The following is a 22,689-nucleotide window of genomic DNA, read 5'->3' on the forward strand; positions in this document are numbered from 1 at the left end:
AATGATTTATTTACACACCCTGCCAAAATTTGTTCTAGAAATTGGAACAGTTCTGGAACTGTTCTAGAACATCAAGAACAGTTCTAGAATATTCCATATTGAAGTTCTAGAACGTATGTTCTGGAATTGTTCCAAAACAGTTTTCTAGAATAAATCCAGAACATTGTGGAACATGGCTTGGCTCTGAAACTGTTCCAATAATATTTAAGAACATGTTTAGAACATTTTAAGGACAAAATATGTTCAAGACATTTCTAAAAATGTTCTAAAATGTAGTTCTAGAACACATTTAGAACTCTTTAAGAACCAGTTAGTTCTACAAAAGTTCTAATGGGGAATAAGAACCCATATAGAACAGGTCTAGAACCAAGGTCTACAATTGTTCTACAATTGTTCTACTTATTACCTCCCTGAATGATAGGAGAATTTCCCTTTAAAATGTTTTTTCATATATTAATTATGCTTATCGTTTATACATAATATTGATGTTAACAATATTATACTTATTTTCTAATTCTGTAACTATTTGAAGTATATTGTTGTAGTTAAATAAAGCTTATATATTTTCTTATATAAACTTTATTTAATAATGTAAGGTAAGTAGGTTAATCCTGATGACTAGTTCATATGGAACTATGTTTAAGAACAGTTTCGAAGGTTTGCTTCAAATAAGTCTGGAAAAAACATTCTAGAACAGTTCTGAAAATGTCCTTGAACAGTTCTAGGACACACCGACTAGAACTGTTCTGTAATCATACTGCGTAGAATTATAAAAGAACAGTTGTTGAACGTTAAATGAGAAAAATTTCTAGAACAAGTGTTCTAAAACAGTTCACAGAGGTCAAGATTGGCAATGTCCTGGAGTACTTGTTTGCCTTGTATTATGTATTAAGTGGAAGTTACAAAAATCTTTGCTCTTTAGTTTAATGTTGTGGTTATGACGGTTTGTTTTCAAAAAATTTCCCAGTGATCAAATGTTGCCAAGCCCAGGTGTCATATTGTTTTCATAGAATTTAATAAATATTGCTTTAAAAGTCTCTGAAATCACAAAGATCAGAGGTTTGGTGTTTTATATGTAACATCATAATAATTGTAACAATTTGACTGTGTGGCCAACTTGTTCTCCTAATGGTACATACAGACAACTCTCCCAGCTTCAGATGACTATCTCACTTATAGATGTGTACTGCTGCAGAATGGCGGTCTTTTTGTAGGTATGAGACCACCATATGTGCATATAAAAAAGATACAGGACTTTATTATTCTTGTATGATTTCAGTGTTTATTCAGTTTAAAACATCAATTGGAACTGAATCTCAAGAATACTCGTATGTATATACTTTGATATTTGAAAATGATGATTTTATATGTTTTATATATGAAGGTGCACGCCGGGTATGGGAATACTTCGTTGACGGATGGCACTTCACTAACAGAGAACAACAAAAGCCATGCGCGAGAGGTGAGTTCTTCAGCTTTTTTGTATTTATGTTCTGTTTATTTGGTTTTTAGACACAGAACATTGTTTGGGTGATTAATGGTATAGCACTTCTTATTGCGAAGAAAAAAATTCGAGAAAAACGATGAATTATTAAAAAAAACGATAAAATTCCATCGATATCATGAATTGAATGATCAGTACATATTTTAACAAAATAAACATACTTGGAAATAAATCAAGAACGTGCTTACTATTCGAATTAAAAGATCAATATATCTAGTAATGTTACAACATGTTACATTTTAGTTTACTAATGTATTTTAGAAAATTCAAATGTTTTAAGAGTCGCATGCACATTTTTCATCTGCACTTCGTTTACCGATCATCTAAAAAACAATGGCACTTCGTTTCCTGACATCTAGACACTTTTTTCCAGATATAACACACTCGTTTTTTGTGAATCAAAAATGCAGAATTCGCTGTGGAATACTGTTAAAGTAAGCAGGCAATAAATAAAAATGTATGTACTTAGTACGCAAAATAAAAAATGAATTACCGAAGCATGTTCTTATCCCTTTGAAATATGATTATGATTTGGTATAAATGTGAAAGATAAATGTTAAACAAATTGGATATGTCTAATGAGTAAAATCTACATGACCATATATTTTAAATTACGTTCTAAACGGTTGATCTAAAGCATTTATCTTTATGTCCAAATGAAGTTACTAAGGCTATTTACTTATATATTAGATACCATGTCAAGAATAATCACTCTGCTTAAACTGCCTCTCAGAGATGTTTGAACTTAGCCTATACATCATCAAGATACAACTTCTGACCAAGTTTGGTGAATATCTGATGAATACTGCTTGAGTAAGAGAGCGGACACCATGCTGAATGTTAAAAAACGCACCAAGTGACCCCGTGACATAGTTTTTGGCCCGGCATGGCCCATGTTCAAACTGGGCCTAGACATCATCTTAATACAACTGCTGACCAAGTTTGGCAAATATTGGATGAACACTACTTAAATTAGAGAGCGGACACCATGCTTAATGTTTAAAACGCACAAGGTGACCCCGTTACCTAGTTTTTGACTCGTCATGACCAATATTCAAACTTGAATTAGACATTATCTAGATACCACTTCTGACCAAGTTTGGTGAAGATCGGATGAAAACCGAGAGAGCGGACACTTAATACGGACCGACCGACAGACGGACAAGTTTTATCCTATATAGCACCCTAAACTTTGTTTGTGGGGGTATACTAAGTACTGACTCCATAATATGACATTTAAACATTTTATGTACGCATTCCTTTTTTCCAGAATCAGTTGATTTTACGATTTAATTTTACCCGTGTTTCTTTAAACTCAACCAATACAGTGATTTAGGGTCAGGTGAATCGCACTTCGAGCAAACGTTAGCGTTGCGTAAAGGGAAGTGCTCCCTATAAGCAGGGCTCAAAATTAAGGGAGTTTTACCATTCTCTTTTTAATTTTGTTGCTACGCATAAGTATCGTCTTGATGATGCGATTCAAATAAGCACAACCGACATAGGATTTTATGAAGAACAAATGTGTTTTTGCCTCATAAAGACCCCTTCACTACCGTTATCTAGAGGTCTGCTATAAGTAAAATTAAACACGATTGTGTTGATCCGCATTATCCGTTGTATTTTCATTTCTCTGAATCTCAAGTTACCAATAAAAAACAAGTTCATTATGTACACATTTATTTAATAATAAATATTGTCTTATTTGAAAATTGCCATTATAATTAACATAGTATAAATTAATAGTAATGTGATTTTTGAAAAAAAATATTTTCAAAATGTTTCGTATGAATAGCCATAATATTAATAAATGCATTTAAGGTAGAAGATAAAACTCAGTTATTAGAGTGCCCGCTTTGTGTAAAGTCTCCGTAATCTGAAGTGCCCTTTATCAGTAAACAAAGTGCCTGCAACTTTATGTATGCCACCTATTACAACATGCACTATCTTTGTTTATATTTCATTGAATACTATCAAAATTTCAGTATTTGAAGCACAGTGATTACTCTACATGCTGGAATAGCAAACAATTTCTTGCAATAATTCTTAGTAGTTTTATTTTGTTAAAATGTTTACTGTTCATCCAGTTTATGCTGTTTTCAGATCGAATTTTCTATTTTTTTGGGCAAAACTGTACCATTCTTCCGTGCAATTGTGTATTCCCAATACAGAAGGGTACACCATTTATCAACTCGACCATGCGTCTTGTCTTAAAAACTAATCTTTAGGATATAACTTTAAATAAAACAGAGGAACTAACCTCTCGCGCGTGGCGTTTGTTGTTCTCTGTTAGTGAAGTGCCATCCATCAATGAAGTATTCGCATACCCGGCGTGAGGTGGCAGTTTATAATATTTCTTATGTCAATACCAAAATTTGAAATGGAGATATGAATTATTAAAAATTGGTTATTTATTGCATAGGTTTTTAAAAATTGCACAATTTTGAAGTATTTATTTATTGTCAATGTTCACTATTTCAGCAATGATGCTGAAGGCCCATCGTCGGATACCCACGACTGATTCATTCCGTTACTCTCCAGCATTAGCTGTGGGACATAAACAAAACACACCGTTTTGACCTTAACTGTAACCTTTCAGTAGACCGACGAAATCGCAGTTAACAAAAAGAATTTCGCTTTGGCCGTGTCAATGCTTCGCCTGGATAATTGCGATTTGATACACCAAGCTTTTCCATCCACCTGTCCGAGTGCTTAAAAAGACATCGCGCCCATGTAAGAGACTAGAGATGCTTTTACTCTGATAGTCCTTTAAATTCTCAATTTTAAAGTATACGCATGCACGACGAAATTCCATTTCTACAGATGACGCAATTTTGACAACAAAACCGAAGCCTCTATAGTACGAGTTGTATCATTGATAAAAAATATCCTCATGAAGCGCTGAGGGATCCAAAGAATTTACTGGATTTGACACGCCCTAAAACGGTGAAAAGAGCGCGTAATGTCTCACGGTCGATAAATGGAGAGTAACGGAATGGGTCAAACGTGGGTATCCGATGATGCTGATGGCCTAGAAACAAAATTTGTGAGATGACATCGCTGGGCCTCTTTTAAAATATTAAAAGGGCATTTTGATTGTATCACCTCTGTAATACAGATATGTATTAAATTTTATATTCATGTTACCTCTTTTGAAGCAGATGTGTATCTAGGAACAATTATTTTATGAACTGGTTGAGACAAAATGTATTCCAAGCCAAACAATTAATATTTAACTGTAACACTCTTCAAGTGGTTTGAACTCTCCTACAAAAATAGCCTTCTTTAATGAGACTTTTGTTACAACCCTAAAGTCCTTTTGTTGATATTATGTTCAATTACAAAATCAAGACATATGTGTAGGGCAATTTTAAATGCATCATTTAAAATTATTATATGTCAATATGCCCCTTTAAATTAAGTGATCAATTGTGAATAAAAATGTATAACTATCAAATCAACCAAAACACTTCATATCTGTGATTGTCAGTTGTATGCAACCCAACACCTCCCCAATGTATGCATGATAGATTCAGTGAAAATTGATAGGCTATTAACTTGTTTAATAATCACGTGATAGTCAGTTGACATGGTTACATTGTTTACTGGTAACACAAAGTTGGGCCGCATATTAGTAGAGAGATCATAGCAATCTTAGCTGTATATCTGATTTGTTCCTGATTGTTTCTGATAAGTTTAAAATCTTTATAAAAAGTGAACTTTTAAGCAACATCTGTGTGTGTAGAATTTATTTCTATATTTGGAGATAGGTTAAGTAGTTTTACTTGCAATTAGAAAGTGCAGTTAATGTTTAACAAATAACTTACAAAATGGCATCATTTTCTGGGTCTTCTATTGAGAAGGGATGTGACTTTGTGCCTGACTCCTTATGTAGTACCTGCAAAGACAAAAATAGTGTGATTCATGCAGAATTTTACTGTGAAAGGTGTAAATATTTCTTCTGTAGAAAGTGTCTTGACTTACATGACAATTTGTTTACAAAACATAATGTACTTGGAAAGGAACATGGAGTGAAATGGCCAGTGTCCAGAGAAGAAGACAGCCTTTCACAAAAATTCAAAGTGGACTCCAGGTATTTATAAAAATGCTTGTGTTTGTAAAGTCTTGGACATCAATGTCATTTTTAAAAGGATCTTTTCACATTTTGGTAAATTGACAAAATTGAAAAAAGTTGTTTCAGATTTGCAAATTTTAGTGTAAGTTATGATATTTGTGAGGAAACAGTAATACTGAACATTAACCATAGTCTAATATAGCCATTATACGCATCTTTTGACGATTAAACTACCAAACTACTACGGGTTACATTTTCAGGAAAAGGTTAACCTGAATTTTTTTGTATTGCTTTTTCATGGAATAATTTGTATGATTTTATACGGTTTGCGTGCGACATACTACCAATTTGCACTGTACCTCGATTTGGATAACGTCAACATTATTTGTGCGCCCGATATTCCCGTTGTTAGTCAGCTGCTTATATATTTGCGATTCAAGCGTTTTGTGATCTACTGAATGGAAAACAAATATTTCACACAATTTGAAATATAAAGTGAAAAGATTCCTAAGCAAATACCTGTCCAAACGAAAACTTTAGATATTTTTAAGCAAGCGTGATTAAATAAACAAACATCAACAATGATTAAATAAACAAACATCAACAAGTACAAGTCCTACCATTGAAACTCCTTCCATAGTTAATGATAGTAATTTGATAACAAATATCCAAATGCAATCACTGAGGGGACAAAATGCAATCACTGATGAGACCAAATGAAATCAATAAGAGGACAAAATGCAATCACTAAGGGGACCAAATGCAATCACGAAGGGAACCAAATGCAATCACTAAGGGGACCACTCAAAGACACTTATAACCTTACATGCTGTATGTCCCTTTTAGCGGGACAGTCCTGCTTTTGGGCTGTTTGTAACACTGTCTCCATTTGAGACGATTTGTTGTGACATTTGTTTAAACACTATGTTCTATAATTTTACTCTTAAACTAGCTTTTCAAAATCTGTTTGAATAAGCTTACCATCGCTTATTCCTTATTTGTCCCTAATGGCCCCTTTTATCAAGAATAAAGCCTGTACCAGTGATGTTGTTATCACCTTAGCGACGGCATTCATGCAATGGGCGTTTTTACAATCAGCATTGCTTATTGCTATTCATACAAGTGACTTTATTAAAAACAGAATGTGTTGGAATTTTATGGCCCAATATTTCAAGTTCAAGTAACTCTCCTGTGTAATATACCAACTTAGGTAAAAACATGCATGTATTATCTGTAAAAACAGCGATTTTTCGTATCAACAAATTGAATGCAGAAAAATACAAGTTGTTTGTCACATACATTAACATATTTTCAGAAATGGTATGTGCATATTGCATCAATCTAACTCTGAACTAATTTGATGATAGGCCTGGTAGGAGGGCTGGCCTGGACGATGCAGTGCCTGGTAGGAGGGCTGGCCTGGACGATGCTGTGCCTGGTAGAAGGCCAATTCCTCTCATAGTGAGGCCTGGTAGGAGGGCTGGCTTAGACGATGCTGTGCATGGTACAAGGCCCATTCCTCACAGAGTGGACAAATTAAAGGTACTGATATAGATAAACAAAATGTTTGCTGTGATGATTGTGTTATTCCACCTCTACAATCTAAAGGGGGTATATTTTTATCATCATGTGTTTCTGTCTGTCTGTACGTCTGTAGACACCAGTGCTCCAGCTAGGCCTTAATTGAAGGGCGTTCCGCCCTGCCCCTCCGAACCTCGGCCCTACGCTTCCTAAGGCCCCCCCTGCCCTTAACAAAAATTTTTTTTTTTTTTTTTCAATTTTTTTTATATATGATAATTAATAGATCTCTTATTACATTGTATTTAATTTATTCCTCATTGTAGACATTGTATTTGAATGGTTTAATAATGTTTTAATAATAATGGGAATAATATATTTAAACAATTACTAATTACATATAAATTAACATGCATTCCTGAAACGACTACGCGCTCGAAAGTGCCCTTTTGACAAAATGCTGGGCGTTCAAAGTGACCTTTCGACAAAAAAGCCCCCCCCCCCCCACCCCCGCCCTGCCATTTTCAAATCCTAGCTGGAGCACTGAGACACAGACTTGTGTGGAGATATTCTCCTAAACTTTTCTTCATAAATATGTTTAACATGCATTAATTGTTTTGTATTTTATGTATGTGGGAATTTCAAAACATTTTAGCTCAAGCCAACTATTGTGATCACCTTATGTCCGGCAGTATGCGGCGTGCAGTGTGCTTGCTATAACATGCGACTCACGTAATATGAAGATGTTTTCATATGAATGAATTTCTACATTGACATACCGGTAAAACAAGACCGGAAAATTGGGCTTGTTTTAAGAGGATTTGTCCTTGAAACAAAAGTTTCACTTTAGGATTTAGATCATGCTTGATTGCGTTCAAGAGAGTGTGAAAGCACTGATCAAACTGGTAATATGATACATGTATATGATATCACTGCTTGGAAACTGAAATTCAAATCAGTCCTTACATTGATATATATTTTTGGATTAATTTATTGTATGTGTTTTTATACCCAGAATTAAATTTTTATGTTTTTTTTCTAAACTCAAATCAAGAGTTAGTAATAACAAAATAAAACAGAACATCTATCACATGGAGAAGTACTTGTAATAAGATAAAAACACAGATATGCGGATGCAATCACCTGTAATACTGCTTTGCAATTATGAATAAGTTGTAATAAGGCATTGCAATTATGAAAACATGGGCTTCCTTATTTGAATTATGTTACACGGTTATATAGGTATGTGAAGGTTTCAAGTATACAGCTTCAAAGAGGAGGTGTATTTGAGTCATTATGTTGGTCAGTCGGTCGGCTTTTCAACATATATTTTTAAGACCTAACTTCTCCTAGAAAAATTTCAAGCGATTAAATTAAAACTTTATTAATCACCATAACGTGAAGATGTGCAAGAGTTATTTGCCCTTGAATTACTATAGTTCGGGCAGGTTTTGTTATATATGTTACTATAAAGAGTTGTATATTACTATAGTTCAGGCAAGTTCTATTGTATATGTTGCTATAAAGCGTTGTAAATTACTATAGTTCAGGCAGGTTCTGTTGTATATGTTTGTAAAGGTTCCTTGTACTTTATTCTACAGCGCAATGATTTTTATAGAGGCAATACAAGGCATTCAGGTTTATTTAAAACCTTGCCTTAACACCACTAGTACATGTACAGTGCACTCCACGCGTTTTCCCCAAAAAACTCGCTCACTCCGCGGTTATTTTCGTGCTAGCGAGTGTTTACGCGAAGTTTAAACGCAAGGTAAAACTCGGCGTTCTGCCGAGTTCGCTTATACATGCGGCGTGTATTACTTTAGCCTAGTCGGTAAATGCAGACAATTTCCGTTCTTATCAGCGACCGCCGCGCAACACCGCGTTAGCAGTGTGCTACTGGAAATGCCAAAAAATAAAACATTGTTATTAAATATTGTTTAAATACTGTATAAAAATAAAGATAATTGTGTAGAAAATTAATACGTATGAAAATTATGTTTTTTAATTCACAGGTACGTCTACAATATGAATGAATATAAGACATGTCAAGCGTTTTGACAAATTAATATTTAAATCATAACACATATAACCCAAGGATAAATGTTCCGTAATAATAAGTAATCCGAAACACACAACCATTTTTAATGTTAACACGACGTTAATAAATGCTTCCAATATACAGTCATCATGTATATTTCCCGACAAAAGCGCACGAAAATTATGCTGCAATGTACAAGGTCAAGGTATACTCCTGCAAAGCGTGCGTGTATTGATTTTTTGATACAAACTTTGTAGCGCAGAGAATACTTAATTCTGTTGATTTTGGTTAAAAGTTTCTTAGGTATTTTTTAACAAAATTATATCGCGAATAAGTTGATATTTCCTACAAAATAATTTCAAATTGAACACGCCGAATCTTTATCGTTACGGTATTTTAGTAGAGTAATTATTTTAACAGTAATTGTACTGTAAACTGATTAAAGAAGACATCTGGGCGGAACTGGATTAAGTGTTTGACGTTATGAAAACACGCAAAGCTTGTCTACTGACCTATTGTGTAGACTGCTGTCTGCGGTGTTTTGACAAAAGGGATTAACTTGTGTCAATGTCACTCTGCCGATTTGGTCCATAATTACTGGTAAACATTGTTTTGAATGTCGAAGCAATTAGAATACAACTGTGAATATTTAATGCAACTATCAACTCAATAGTTATCACCTTCTTTTAGCAATCAATGGAATAACCTACCTACAAAGAGAAAATAAATGCATTAGTGAGCAGAGAATCGACTTTGTTCCGACAATTAAAATGCATTCGTTGAACGTGGTTACTTAAGTAAGTTATGCCTTTAGACAGGAAGCGGCTTTCCTTTGATAACGTCAAACTGTCAATTCATACGGATTTGCGAGACTTTTAGGGTCCTTGGTCATTTGTTTACATGTTCAGTATAGAAAAAACACCTGCTTACATGAACACTTTGGATTAAATTATCAAAAAAAAAACAATGTTGCAAACTGATTATATTAATTGGTAAGTATAAGTTTAAAGACAATGTTTTGTTTGTCAAAAATCTACGAGTTTTCTATACAACTACTTCTACAACCACGTGGGGATCGATCTATCTTAGTTGTTGTATATTTAATGGTATATTATATATATATATATATATTTAAATAAATAAATGTATGTACTTGTAATAAATGTAATTTTATTTGAAAGTCAAACAAAAATAAATTGATCGTTATATCGTAAAACACGGAGTTTCCCCGTGTTGCCAATGCGGAGGGCCACCGCGTCGGCTTATCAATTTTGCCGATCGTTCAATGCGGCGTCCAAAATCATGCAAACGCCGCGTATCGCGAAATTTTCTTAATCGCCCTCGGCGTTAATGCACGGGGCGTATGAAGGGAAATTGGGGAAAACGCGTGGAGTGTACTGTACATAGAGATTACTTTTTATGCATTTCTCTCCTTTCATTTGTTTTTATGCCTCCGGATCGAATGATGGGGGGTATATTGTTTTTGGCCTGTCTGTCTGTCATTCTGTCCCAAATTCCAAAACTTGAACCTTGGTCATAATTTTTGGCAATATTGATGATAGCAACTTGATATTTGGCATGCATATGTATCTCATGGAGCTGCACATTTTGATTGGTGAAAGGTCAAGGTCATCTTTCAAGGTCAAAGGTCAAATATATGGCTTCAAAGCGAAGTATGGGGCATTGTGTTTCACAAACACAGCTCTTTTTAAGTTTAGATTTATACATTGATGAAAAGTTTACATTTCAAATCCTTTATAAATAAAAGCAGTTATCAATCAACTGCAGCGCTTCTTTTTAATTTGTTTCAATGAATACAAAGTCATCACAACACGCTTGCCTGCTTAAAAGAAAAAAATCTCAGCACCAATGGGGCATTGAACCAGTGTCTCCCGCATTGAAACCAGCCACTCTAAATGCAATGCTAAAGAGCTTACTTGACTGTAGAGCTGTTTGAAAAGATCTTATTTCACTACGCTGCCAACACAAATAATTCAATGCATCATTCAGGTCAAGGCATCTGAATTTTGAATGCAGTTGTTTTAATTAAAATGATGGTGTGTGTTTACTATAGATTATTATAATACATTTCAAATAACATTGTTGGAATGTATTTAAAGCATAAAAACAGCAACATTAATTTCCCGTTTTTAGTCAAAAGGACGCAATATTTCCCAATCCAAAGGGACCCGGCCCCTTTCCTTAATAATGAGAAATAAACAACACTGGTGATTGACATCAATATTGTTATATAAGATGTTTCACTTTTGGATAATTGTGCCAAAAATAGAAAATATTAAAATAAACACTTGCACAAAACAAGAGGACATTATTTATCAAAAGTGGTGTGCTTTAAAATGCAAACAAAGATTACTTAATTGTAAATAAAAAACATATATACATATATAGACATTTTACTGTGTGTTCTTAGAAATATAAATACAATTCAATAAAAAAGTTTAAGGATGGACCCAGTCCAGGATTAGCCATTTGACAGATAGGAAACTGCCTATGGGTCCTACGACTAATTTGGCCCCTGCATGACATCGTGAATATACATTCTCCATTGATTGTCTCCGTAAATTTCTAGCATGATAATTATTATGTTGTATTACAGTATTATAATGATATTTTATACCTATTAAAGGACATTTCTTTCTTTATTTCTTGCAAGCCTTGCCACTGGTCGGCTTAATTAAAAGAGTGTACCATAAATTTACGAATATTATACACACTTTTTTATCTGCCGATGTTTTCTTTAAGTAGGGGGTGCCTTTAATATACGAGTTTAGAGCAGAACAAAATTTTTCCTGTGCAAATTGTCAACTAAATCTTTGGTATTCGCTTCGCAGCAGCCATTTTGAACTACACTATTACATCAAAGGGGTGCAACAGGGCTTGCGCTGTCGTTCGCCATTTGAGCCATTTGCGAAAATATTGACTGGGCACTGGCGTTCTAGTGGGCACCAGGCTGTCTAGTGGCATATGCGTTCTAGTAGGCAACAGGCTGTCAAGTGCCATGGACATTCTAGAAGGCACCAGGCTGACAAGGGGCATAGACATTCTAGTAGGCACCAGGTTGTCAAGGGGCACGGGCATTCTAATAGGCACCAGGCTCAGGGTCTTCCCCAGGCCATTTTAGAAATTTTCTGATCAGTGTATTCTTCAGTAAAAGAAAGTGGAGATTGTCCAAAAAATCAAGGTTTCCCTATCAGTTGTATCAATATTCCCTGTTTTAAAAGAGCACTCGGTACCTACTTTCACATGTCATCGCCATAAACACCACATGGGGTAATGGATAATCCACTGATAAGAGAATAGCATGACGCGCGTATCGATTATTCTAGCCATATTACACGGTAATTTTAAATGCTGACAAGGATGTATCTGGTAACTTTCCAGTCATCAAACTGTGAAGTTCATCGTCCAATCGGTTATGCGAATGCTTATGAGGGCGGGGTTAACTATCGACCATTATTCTTGATTGACATCGGGCATGAAGTAAGAGTTTATCGCAGCTAGATTAGCAAGAAGTTGTACCATTTGAGTAATATAAAATCGGTAATTAGTACAGTACAGAACATTAAAGACGGTTTCGGGCATCATCATCACACCTTTTTACTGTAAACAAGTGTTACCTATGACTCATAATTAATACGAGAAATTAATTGCAAGTGGTAAACAATTAATTAATATAGCGAGTAAGTTGTACAAATGACTCCCGGTTACAATTATGTGATAACAATTTATTTAATTCCAGTACATGTATATTTCAACATGTCCATTTATAGAACTGATTCACCTCATTTTTCTGACATTTATTCGACACGTTATGCGCTTTAACAAATTTTCGTTGAATTAATTACGCACACTTGTAAATGTTTCGTCCGATAATCAATAGTAAGAACACTGATGATGGCAACCGGCCGTGATCCTCGTGGACAACGTGAATTTCATGCATAATTCCGTCAAAACATTTATTCGACTCGTAAAGTGTTTAAACAAATTATCGTTGAATTTATAACGCAACGGTTAATATTTGTTGAAATCTCAAATGGGAATAATTAAATTTGTAATCCGAAACCCATTCCCGTAAGTCGATGTTAACGCGTTTTTAATCCAAAACACACTTCCGAATGTAAATGTTACCGCAACGTTTAATATTTTTGCTTCAAATTAGCAGTGCAAATTTATTTTGTGTCGAATCTTTTTCTCAATTAAAAAGAGCGCGAAAAGTATGCAGCATGTATAACGTCGCGTTTATTGCATACAAATGGCGTGTATTGAGCGTTTTAACAAGCACACAACAGGTCAGGGGATTGACGCATATTCAGAGGCAATATTTCATCAAATCTATAAATAGTCACTTAAAAAATGGCAAGGTTTGTGTTAAATAAATAACTGAAAGCTTTTATCGTAAATATTTACCAGAAAGAGATTGATAAAAACGGAATAAACGCGATTATCGGGTAATAAATAGAAACTTGAAAAATAGTAAGTATACAGTAATAGAGTCGGGTTGAAACGGATGTATTGGGGAATCGTTCGAGTCGGGACTTAACTATCTGTGCGGAAAAGTTTTTAAACAATTAAACAATATAAAAAAATATATATTTTTAAATGACTGGGGGATTTTTATGCCCCCCTTCAAAGAAGAGGGGGTATATTGCTTTGCTCATGTCGGTCTGTCGGTCGGTCTGTCCGTCCACCAGGTGGTTGTCAGACGATAACTCAAGAACGCTTGGGCCTAGGATCATGAAACTTCATAGTTACATTGATCATGACTCGCAGATGACCCCTTTTGATTTTGAGGTCACTAGGTCAAAGGTCAAGGTCACGGTGACCAGAAATAGTAAAATGGTTTTTGAATGATAACTCAAGAACGCATACGCCTAGGATCATGAAACTTCATGGGTAGATTGATCATGACTTGCAGATGACCCCTATTGATTTTGAGGTCACTAGGTCAAAGGTCAAGGTCACGGTGACCCGAAATAGTAAAATGGTTTCCGGATGATAACTCAAGAACGCATACGCCTAGGATCATGAAACTTCATGGGTAGATTGATCATGACTCGCAGATGACCCCTATTGATTTTGAGGTCACTAGGTCAAAGGTCAAGGTCACAGTGACCCGAAATAGTAAAATGGTTTTCGGATGATAACTCAAGAACGCATACGCCTAGGATCATGAAACTTCATAGGTAGATTGATTTTGACTTGCAGATTACCCCTATTGATTTTGAGGTCACAAGGTCAAAGGTCAAGGTCACGGTGACCTGAAATAGTAAAATGATTTTTGGATGATAACTCAAGAACGCTTTTGCCTAGGATCATGACACTTCATAGGTACATTGATCGTGACCCGCAGATGACCCCTATTGATTTTCAGGTCACTAGGTCAAAGGTCAAGGTCACAGTGACAAAAATCGTTTTCACACAATGGCTGCCACTACAACGGACAGCCCATATGGGGGGCATGCATGTTTTACAAACAGCCCTTGTTTTGAAGAGTCATAGCGCACCAAATGACGTCTTTTGACGCTGTTTTTCTTTGAGTTATAATGCACCACAGAACGTGAATTGACACGTTAAATTAAAAAAAAATCCACGTCGGGAGGGGACACCCCTCCCCAACCCAACCCCGATCGGCCCTGGGGCGCCTGAACAAATTCCTGGGGAAGGCACTGCAGGCTGTCATGGGGCCTGGGCATTCTAATAGGCAATAGGCTGTCAAGGGGCCTGTCATTCTAATAGGCAACAGGCTGACAAGGTGCACGTGCATTCTAGTAGGCACCAGGCTGTCAAGGGGCACGGGCTTTCTAGTAGGCAACAGGCTGACAAGGGGCATGGGCATTCTAATAGGCACCAGGCTGTCAAGGGGCATGTACATTCTAGAAGGCACCAGGTTGTCAAGGGGCACGGGCATTCTAATAGGCACCAGGCTGTCAAGGGGCCTATCATTCTAATAGGCACCAGGTTGTCAAGGGGCATGGGCATTCTAGTAGGCACCAGGCTGTCAAGGGGCCTGGGCATTCTAGTAGGCAATAGGCTGTCAAGGGGCCTGCAGTGCCTTCCCCAGGAATTTGTTCAGGCGCCCCTGGGCCGATCGGGGGTATGTTGGGGAGGGGTGTCCCCTGCCGACGTTGATTTTTTTTAAATTAAACGTGTCAATTCACGTTCTGTGGTGCGTTATAACTCAAAGAAAAACAGCGTCAAAAGACGTCATTTGGTGCGCTATGACTCTTCAAAAAAATCCCCCAGTCATTTAAAAAAAATAATTTTTTTTATTGTTTAATTGTTTTAAAACTTTTCCGCACAGATAGTAAAATCCCAACTCGAACAATTCCCCAATACATCCGTTTCAACCCGACTCTATTACTGTATACTTACTATTTTTCAAGTTTCTATTTATTACCCGATAATCCCGTTTATTCCGTTTTTATCAATCTCTTTCTGGTAAATATTTACGATAAAAGCTTTCAGTTATTTCTTTAACACAAACCTTGCCATTTTTTAAGTGACTATTTATAGATTTGATGAAATATTGCCTCTGAATATGCGTCAATCCCCTGACCTGTTGTGTGCTTGTTAAAACGCTCAATGCACGATATTTGTATGCAATAGACGCGACGTTGACTTGTACATGCTGCATAATTTTCGCGCTCTTTTTAATTGAGAAAAAGATTCGACACAAAATAAATTTGCACTGCTAATTTGAAGCAAAAATATTTAACGTTGCGGTAACATTTACATTCGGAAGTGTGTTTCGGATTAAAAACGCGTTAACATCGACTTACGGGAATGGGTTTCGGATTACAAATGTAATTATTCCCATTTAAGATTTCAACAAATATTAACCGTTGCGTTATAAATTCAACGATAATTTGTTTAAACACTTTACGAGTCAAATAAATGTTTTGACGGAATTATGCATGAAATTCACGTTGTCCACGAGGATCACGGCCGGTTGCCATCATCAGTCTTCTAACTATCGATTATCGGACGAAATATTGACAAGTGTGCGTAATTAATTCAACGAAAATTTGTTAAAGCGCATTACGTGTCGAATAAATGTCAGAAAAACGAGGTGAATCAGTTCTATAAATGGACATGTTGAAATATACATGTACTGGAATTTAAAAAATTGTTATCACATAATTGTAACCGGGAGTCATTTGCACAACTTACTCGCTATAATAATTAATTGTTTACCACTTGCAATTAATTTCTCGTATTAATTATGAGTCATAGGTAACACTTGTTTACAGTAAAAAGGTGTGATGATGATGCCTGAAACCGTCTTTAATGTTCTGTACTGTACTAATTACCGATTTTATATTACTCAAGTGGTACAACTTCTTGCTAATCAAGCTGCGATAAACTCTTACTTCATGCCCGACGTCAATCAAAAATAATGGTCGATAGTTAACCCTGCCCTCATAAGCATTCGCGTAACCGATTGGACGATGAACTTCACAGTTTGACGACTGGAAAGTTACCAGATACATCATTGTCAGCATTTAAATGACCGTGTAATATGGCTAGAATAATCGATACGCGCGTCATGTTATTCTTTTATCAGTGAATTATCCATTACCCCATGTGGTGTTTATTGCGATTACATGTGAAAGTAGGTACCGAGTGCTCTTTTAAAACAGGGAATATTGATACAACTGATAGGGAAACCTTGATTTTTTTGGACAATCTCCACTTCCTTTTACTGAAGAATACACTGATCGGAAAATTTCAAGCGCCCCGGGAACTCTGATTTCGAAATTCGGCAAGGGGCGCTTAAATGGCCTGGGGAAGACCCTGGGCCTGTCATTCTAATAGGCACCAGGCTGTCAAGGGGCCTGTCATTCTAGTAGGCACCAGGCTGTCAAGGGGCACGGGCATTCTAGTAGGCACCAGGCTGTCAAGGGGCATGGGCATTTTAGTAGGCACCAGGCTGTCAAGTGGCATGTACATTCTAGTAGGCACCAGGCTGTCAAGGGGCATGTACATTCTAGTAGGCACCAGGTTGTCAAGGGGCACGGGCATTCTAATAGGCACCAGGCTGTCAAGGGGCCTGTCATTCTAATAGGCACCAGGTTGTCACGGGGCACGGGCATTCTAGTAGGCACCAGGCTGTCAAGGGGCCTGTCATTCTAATAGGCACCAGGCTGTCAAGGGGCCTGTCATTCTAGTAGGCACCAGGCTGTCAAGGGGCACGGGCATTCTAGTAGGCACCAGGCTGACAAGGGGCATTGTCATTTTAGTAGGCACCAGGCTGTCAAGGGGCATGTACATTCTAGTAGGCACGAGGTTGTCAAGGGGCACGGGCATTCTAGTAGGCACCAGGTTGACAAGGGGCATGGGCATTTTAGTAGGCACCAGGCTGTCAAGGGGCATGTACATTCTAGTAGGCACCAGGTTGTCAAGGGGCACGGGCATTCTAATAGGCACCAGGCTGTCAAGGGGCCTGTCATTCTAATAGGCACCAGGTTGTCAAGGGGCACGGGCATTCTAGTAGGCACCAGGCTGTCAAGGGGCCTGGGCATTCTAGTAGGCACTAGGCTGTCAAGGGGCCTGTCATTCTAATAGGCACCAGGCCGTCAAGGGGCCTGTCATTCTAGTAGGCACCAGGCTGTCAAGGGGCATGTACATTCTAGTAGGCACCAGGCTGACAAGTGGCATGGGAATTCTAGTAGGCACTAGTTTGAGAAGGGGCCTTGGATGCGGCCCAAAAATTTTAATTGCCTTTGGGTCTCCATGGTACTTCATCTGCCACTGATCATGGCGCACGCTATTCGTCTATCCAAAATTACACACATGACAAGTTAAGTCCCTTTGGCTTTTACTGGAACGAAAGTTTCCCGGTAACCATGATGATAGATGTTAAACAAGTGCCTCCTTTACCTAGACATGTTCATGGTAGACCTTAATTGCTAAATGATATATAGATATAATTATAATACAGAACATACTGTCAGTTGAACTCTTATTATTGAACAAAGAACAAAATGATGGAATCACAGATAAATCCCACAAGGTGGCATTTTCATAATTCTTGTTTAATGTAATATACAGGATAACAATACCAGAGATGTATATCATGGCTTCACCAGTTCTACATCAGACAATAGCCTGAAACCATATACTCCATCCAGCATTGGGGCAAGCTTAAAACCAGCAGATGACCCGCATTCATCCAGACCTACATCAGACAATAGCCTGAAACCATATACTCCGTCCAGCATTGGGGCAAGGTATGTCACTTGCTTTATAAGTACTTGTACAACAAATAACTTTTAAAAATCATGTGTGAAGGCATAAAGACCAGATGAGTAACATAAATGTATTGTATAAATATAGGCTTTTACAATTTTTGTTAAATTCCTGTTCCTCTGGTCACAATGGTTATACATGCCTAGGCTTTATTAAACCCCTCTTCGAAGAAGTGGGGGTATATTGCTTTGCTCATGTCGGTCGGTCGGTAGGTCGGTCCGTCCACCAGGTGGTTGTCAGACGATAACTCAAGAACGCTTGGGCCTAGGATCATGAAACTTCATAGGTACATTGATCATGACTTGCAGATGACCCCTATTGATTTTGAGGTCACTAGGTCAAAGGTCAAGGTCATGGTGACCTGAAATAGTAAAATGGTTTCCGGATGATAACTCAAGAACGCATAGGCCTAGGATCATGAAACTTCATGGGTAGATTGATCATGACTCGCAGATGACCCCTATTGATTTTGAGGTCTTTAGGTCAAAGGTCAAGGTCACGGTGACCCGAAATAGTAAAATGGTTTCCGGATGATAACTCAAGAACGCATACACCTAGGATCATGAAATTTCATAGGTAGATTGATCATGACTCGCAGATGACCCCTATTGATTTTGAGGTCACTAGGTCAAAGGTCAAGGTCACGGTGAACCGAAATAGTAAAATGGTTTCCGGATGATAACTCAAGAACGCATACGCCTAGGATCATGATACTTCATGGGTAGATTGATCATGACTCGCAGATGACCCCTATTGATTTTGAGGTCACTAGGTCAAAGGTCAAGGTCACAGTGACCCGAAATAGTAAAATGATTTTCGGATGATAATTCAAGAACGCATATGCCTAGGATCATGAAACTTTATAGGTAGATTGATCATGACTCGCAGATGACCCCTATTGATTTTTAGGTCACTAGGTCAAAGGTCAAGGTCACGGTGACCCGAAATAGTAAAATGATTTTCGGATGATAACTCAAGAACGCATATGCCTAGGATCATGAAACTTCATAGGTAGATTGATTATGACTCGCAGATGACCCTTATTGATTTTGAGGTCACAAGGTCAAAGGTCAAGGTCAAGGTGACCCGAAATAGTAAAATGATTTTCGGATGATAACTCAAGAACGCTTTTGCCTAGGATCATGACACTTCATAGGTACATTGATCGTGACTTGCAGATGACCCCTATTGATTTTCAGGTCACTAGGTCAAAGGTCAAGGTCACAGTGACAAAATTCATATTCACACAATGGCTGCCAGTATTATTTTATATCACACTCGATCATATTTGCATAATGAAGGAAAACTCCATTAGTATATAAAACAATATTACAACGAGAATTGAAGATGTATGTCATTAAACTGTAAGGCATATGAGGTTAAACTTAAATTTATTGACATGATTATGCAGCTGCAGAATGTAATGCCTGATAGTTGCACTTTTTATGCCCCCCCCCCCCCCCCCCCTTCGAAGAAGAGGGGGTATATTGTTTTGCACATGTCGGTCTGTCCGTCCGTCCATCGGTCCGTCCACCAGATGGTTTCCGGATGATAACTCAAGAACGCTTAGGCGATCATGAAACGATCTTAAAACTTAAAACGATCATGGAACTTCATAGGTACATTGATCATGACTGGCAGATGACCCCTATTGATTTTCAGGTCACTAGGTCAAAGGTCAAGGTCACGGTGACTCTTAAATAGTAAAATGGTTTCCGGATGATAACTCAAGAATGCTTAGGCCTAGGATCATGAAACTTCATAGATACATTGATCATGACTGGCAGATGACCCCTTTAGATTTTCAGGTCACTAGGTCAAAGGTCAAGGTCACAGTGACTCGAAACAGTAAAATGGTTCCCTGATGAAAACTAAGAATAATTAGGCCTAGGATCATGAAACTTCATAGGTACATTGATCATGACTGGCAGATGACCTTATTGATTTTCAGGTTACTAGGTCAAAGATCAAGGTCACAGTAACAAAAAACGTATTCACACAATGGCTGCCACTACAACTGACAGCCCATATGGGGGGCATGCATGTTTTACAAACAGCCCTTGTTCTCAAAATAATTTCTTTTTTGCTGAAACAAAAAGGCCCAAAATTTCAATTTTTGGTTTGTTACAGCAAAGTTTGTTTTTTTATTAAATCATGCCAATGGGGAAAAAACTGCTGTACTTATATAATTTAAATAACTAAAAAAAAATGTCCCTGAAACCATATTTTATATAACGATGATGGTGATGGAAGGACCGAATATTTGTTGTTCTGATAAAGAATATATTTACAGGGTAGAGTATGGAAAAGTAAGGTTTGTAACTGTGTAGACATCTGCTTACTTCATATAATGTCTACACAAACATGTTCTATGTTAAGAGTCGCTTGTTACATCATTGTAGCAAAGGTATTGACCCTTTTTGTTTGTACCTGATGACCTGGTTTGTGAAATATAAGCTGTATAACACTGTTTCATTGAGTATAAATGGTTTAGTATTTAAAGTATAACACTACATAACATTTTGTGTTTAATTTTTACAATGCTATGTATATTAAGGTAAATTGAGTACAATTATTTGTTAAAACACTAACAGATATGTTAAGCAGTTTATTCCTAAAACACTATTCTGTTTCTCTATTAATAACAATGATCAAAACTTCATATTCAATTTTCAAATGTTTTAACTTGTGTGACTTGTATGTTCATTTTATCCTTTCAGACCCATCCCTGAGTGGTTAAAATCACCGTCAACGATATCAGTGCAGGGGAATCCTGCCAAGGTGTTCACTGTCAAAGGAAAGTCTGAGCACAATGTGTTCATACCGAGTGATTCAGAAACATGCAGAATCCAAGCCATCTGTGTCCTCCCAGATGGACAGGTCCTGGTTGCAGACAGCGGTAATCAGAAAGTCAAGCTTCTGAACCAGCAGTTTCAGGTGGTGAGTCACTGTGGTGTGACTGCTGGGCCATGGGACATGTGTGTTATCACACCCAGTGAGGTTGCAGTGTCTGTGGGTCATGGGATCCAGTTTATCACAGTAAACAAAACCCAGCTGGTGCCAGCCAGGAAGGTTCAGTTACAACATGATTGTAGAGGTATTGCCCGACACCAAAGGGACCTGTTCATTACTTCACGTAAAGCACTGTACAAGTACTCACTGAGTGGGAATCTGGTCTGCATACTGTATGAGGATGTGTCAGGTCCTGATACAGGTAAGAATCATGGAGGACTCATCCTGATATCATATGTATAACTGAGAAGGTGTAAATGTGTATAATGTATATGTTTATTGATTGTTGCTATAGCCAGACAGATTTTCAGTATTATTGATTTATAAACATGAGTTATGAAGCATTTTAATTGTCACTACATGGCATGTCTATAAATAGAAACTGAGTTCCTGGGAAAGAGACACTTTCTGACCTGGTCTTCATTATGTTGTACAAATACTTTACATGTACAATGTCTTTAATACATGAACAAATCTCATAACATGGTATAAAAAAGATGCTCTTTAAATTTTTGAATTTGGATCTTTAGAAGTGTTACAAAAAATGAATGTAAATGTAATTAACAATTTTTAGAAACTGTCTTTTTTTATATTGTTAAGCAACACTACTAGATAGAAAAGTGTCAGTATTGGTTGTTTGCCAAATTATTTTTCTAGTTATAAGCACTTTTCAGACACAATTACAGTCGTACTACTGCACAATAATAATGTGTCAATTTTACTTATATGTCAGTACATTGTTATCATATTCGTACATGTGTAGGAAATATATGTTTGCAGCAAAAAGTAACAATCATATACACATGTTGATTGAACTGTGTAATTATTTTCATCTTTGTAATGATTTCATCTGTGTAAGTGTATATAACACTTCATTTATACCTCACCAGTCGCATTTCAACATATCACTTTTACACAATAACACTGACATTTATTGCCACACATAACTATTAAATAATTCAAATGTATGCATATGTTAACATATGTTTATTGTCTATTTATAACAACCAACACATATGTAATACAATATCACTGCAGTCTGTTTAATAAGATTATTTAACATTGACAGTAATTCAATATCTTGATGTTACTCTGTTTTGCAGTAAACAAGTGTGCTGTGAGTCCCACAGGAGGCAGGCTGTACATCACCAGCAGGTGGCACAACAAGCTTCTCACCCTGGCCAGGGATGGCACACTCCTGGCTACATACACAGACCCAGCACTAGTGCTCCCAACTGGTGTACATGTGACCCCTGCAGGCCAGGTGCTGGTCTG

At 37.0% G+C, this 22,689-nt stretch overlaps 1 protein-coding gene across 1 annotated transcript; it reads left to right on the top strand.

Annotated features, from left to right (window-relative positions):
* The first annotated feature begins 5,064 nt into the window (after positions 1–5,064).
* Positions 5,065–21,657, top strand: LOC127849207 (uncharacterized). Its single transcript, XM_052381926.1, has 4 exons — positions 5,065–5,594; positions 6,944–7,118; positions 18,205–18,383; positions 21,123–21,657. Exons 1-4 carry the CDS (start codon positions 5,332–5,334, stop codon positions 21,655–21,657), a joined length of 1,152 nt encoding a protein of 383 aa, XP_052237886.1. The 5' UTR covers positions 5,065–5,331.
* Positions 21,658–22,689: the final 1,032 nt, after the last annotated feature.

Source organism: Dreissena polymorpha, chromosome 10, assembly GCF_020536995.1.
Source record: "Dreissena polymorpha isolate Duluth1 chromosome 10, UMN_Dpol_1.0, whole genome shotgun sequence".
NCBI lineage: Eukaryota > Metazoa > Mollusca > Bivalvia > Myida > Dreissenidae > Dreissena > Dreissena polymorpha.

Excerpts from the sequence above, each read along its gene's own strand:
- LOC127849207 (XM_052381926.1), top strand. The coding sequence starts at position 5,332 with ATGGCATCATTTTCTGGGTCTTCTATTGAGAAGGGATGTGACTTTGTG. Across the intron at positions 5,595-6,943 it reads AAATTCAAAGTGGACTCCAG|GCCTGGTAGGAGGGCTGGCC; the intron begins GTATTTATAAAA and ends ATTTGATGATAG. Across the intron at positions 18,384-21,122 it reads CCGTCCAGCATTGGGGCAAG|ACCCATCCCTGAGTGGTTAA; the intron begins GTATGTCACTTG and ends TTATCCTTTCAG.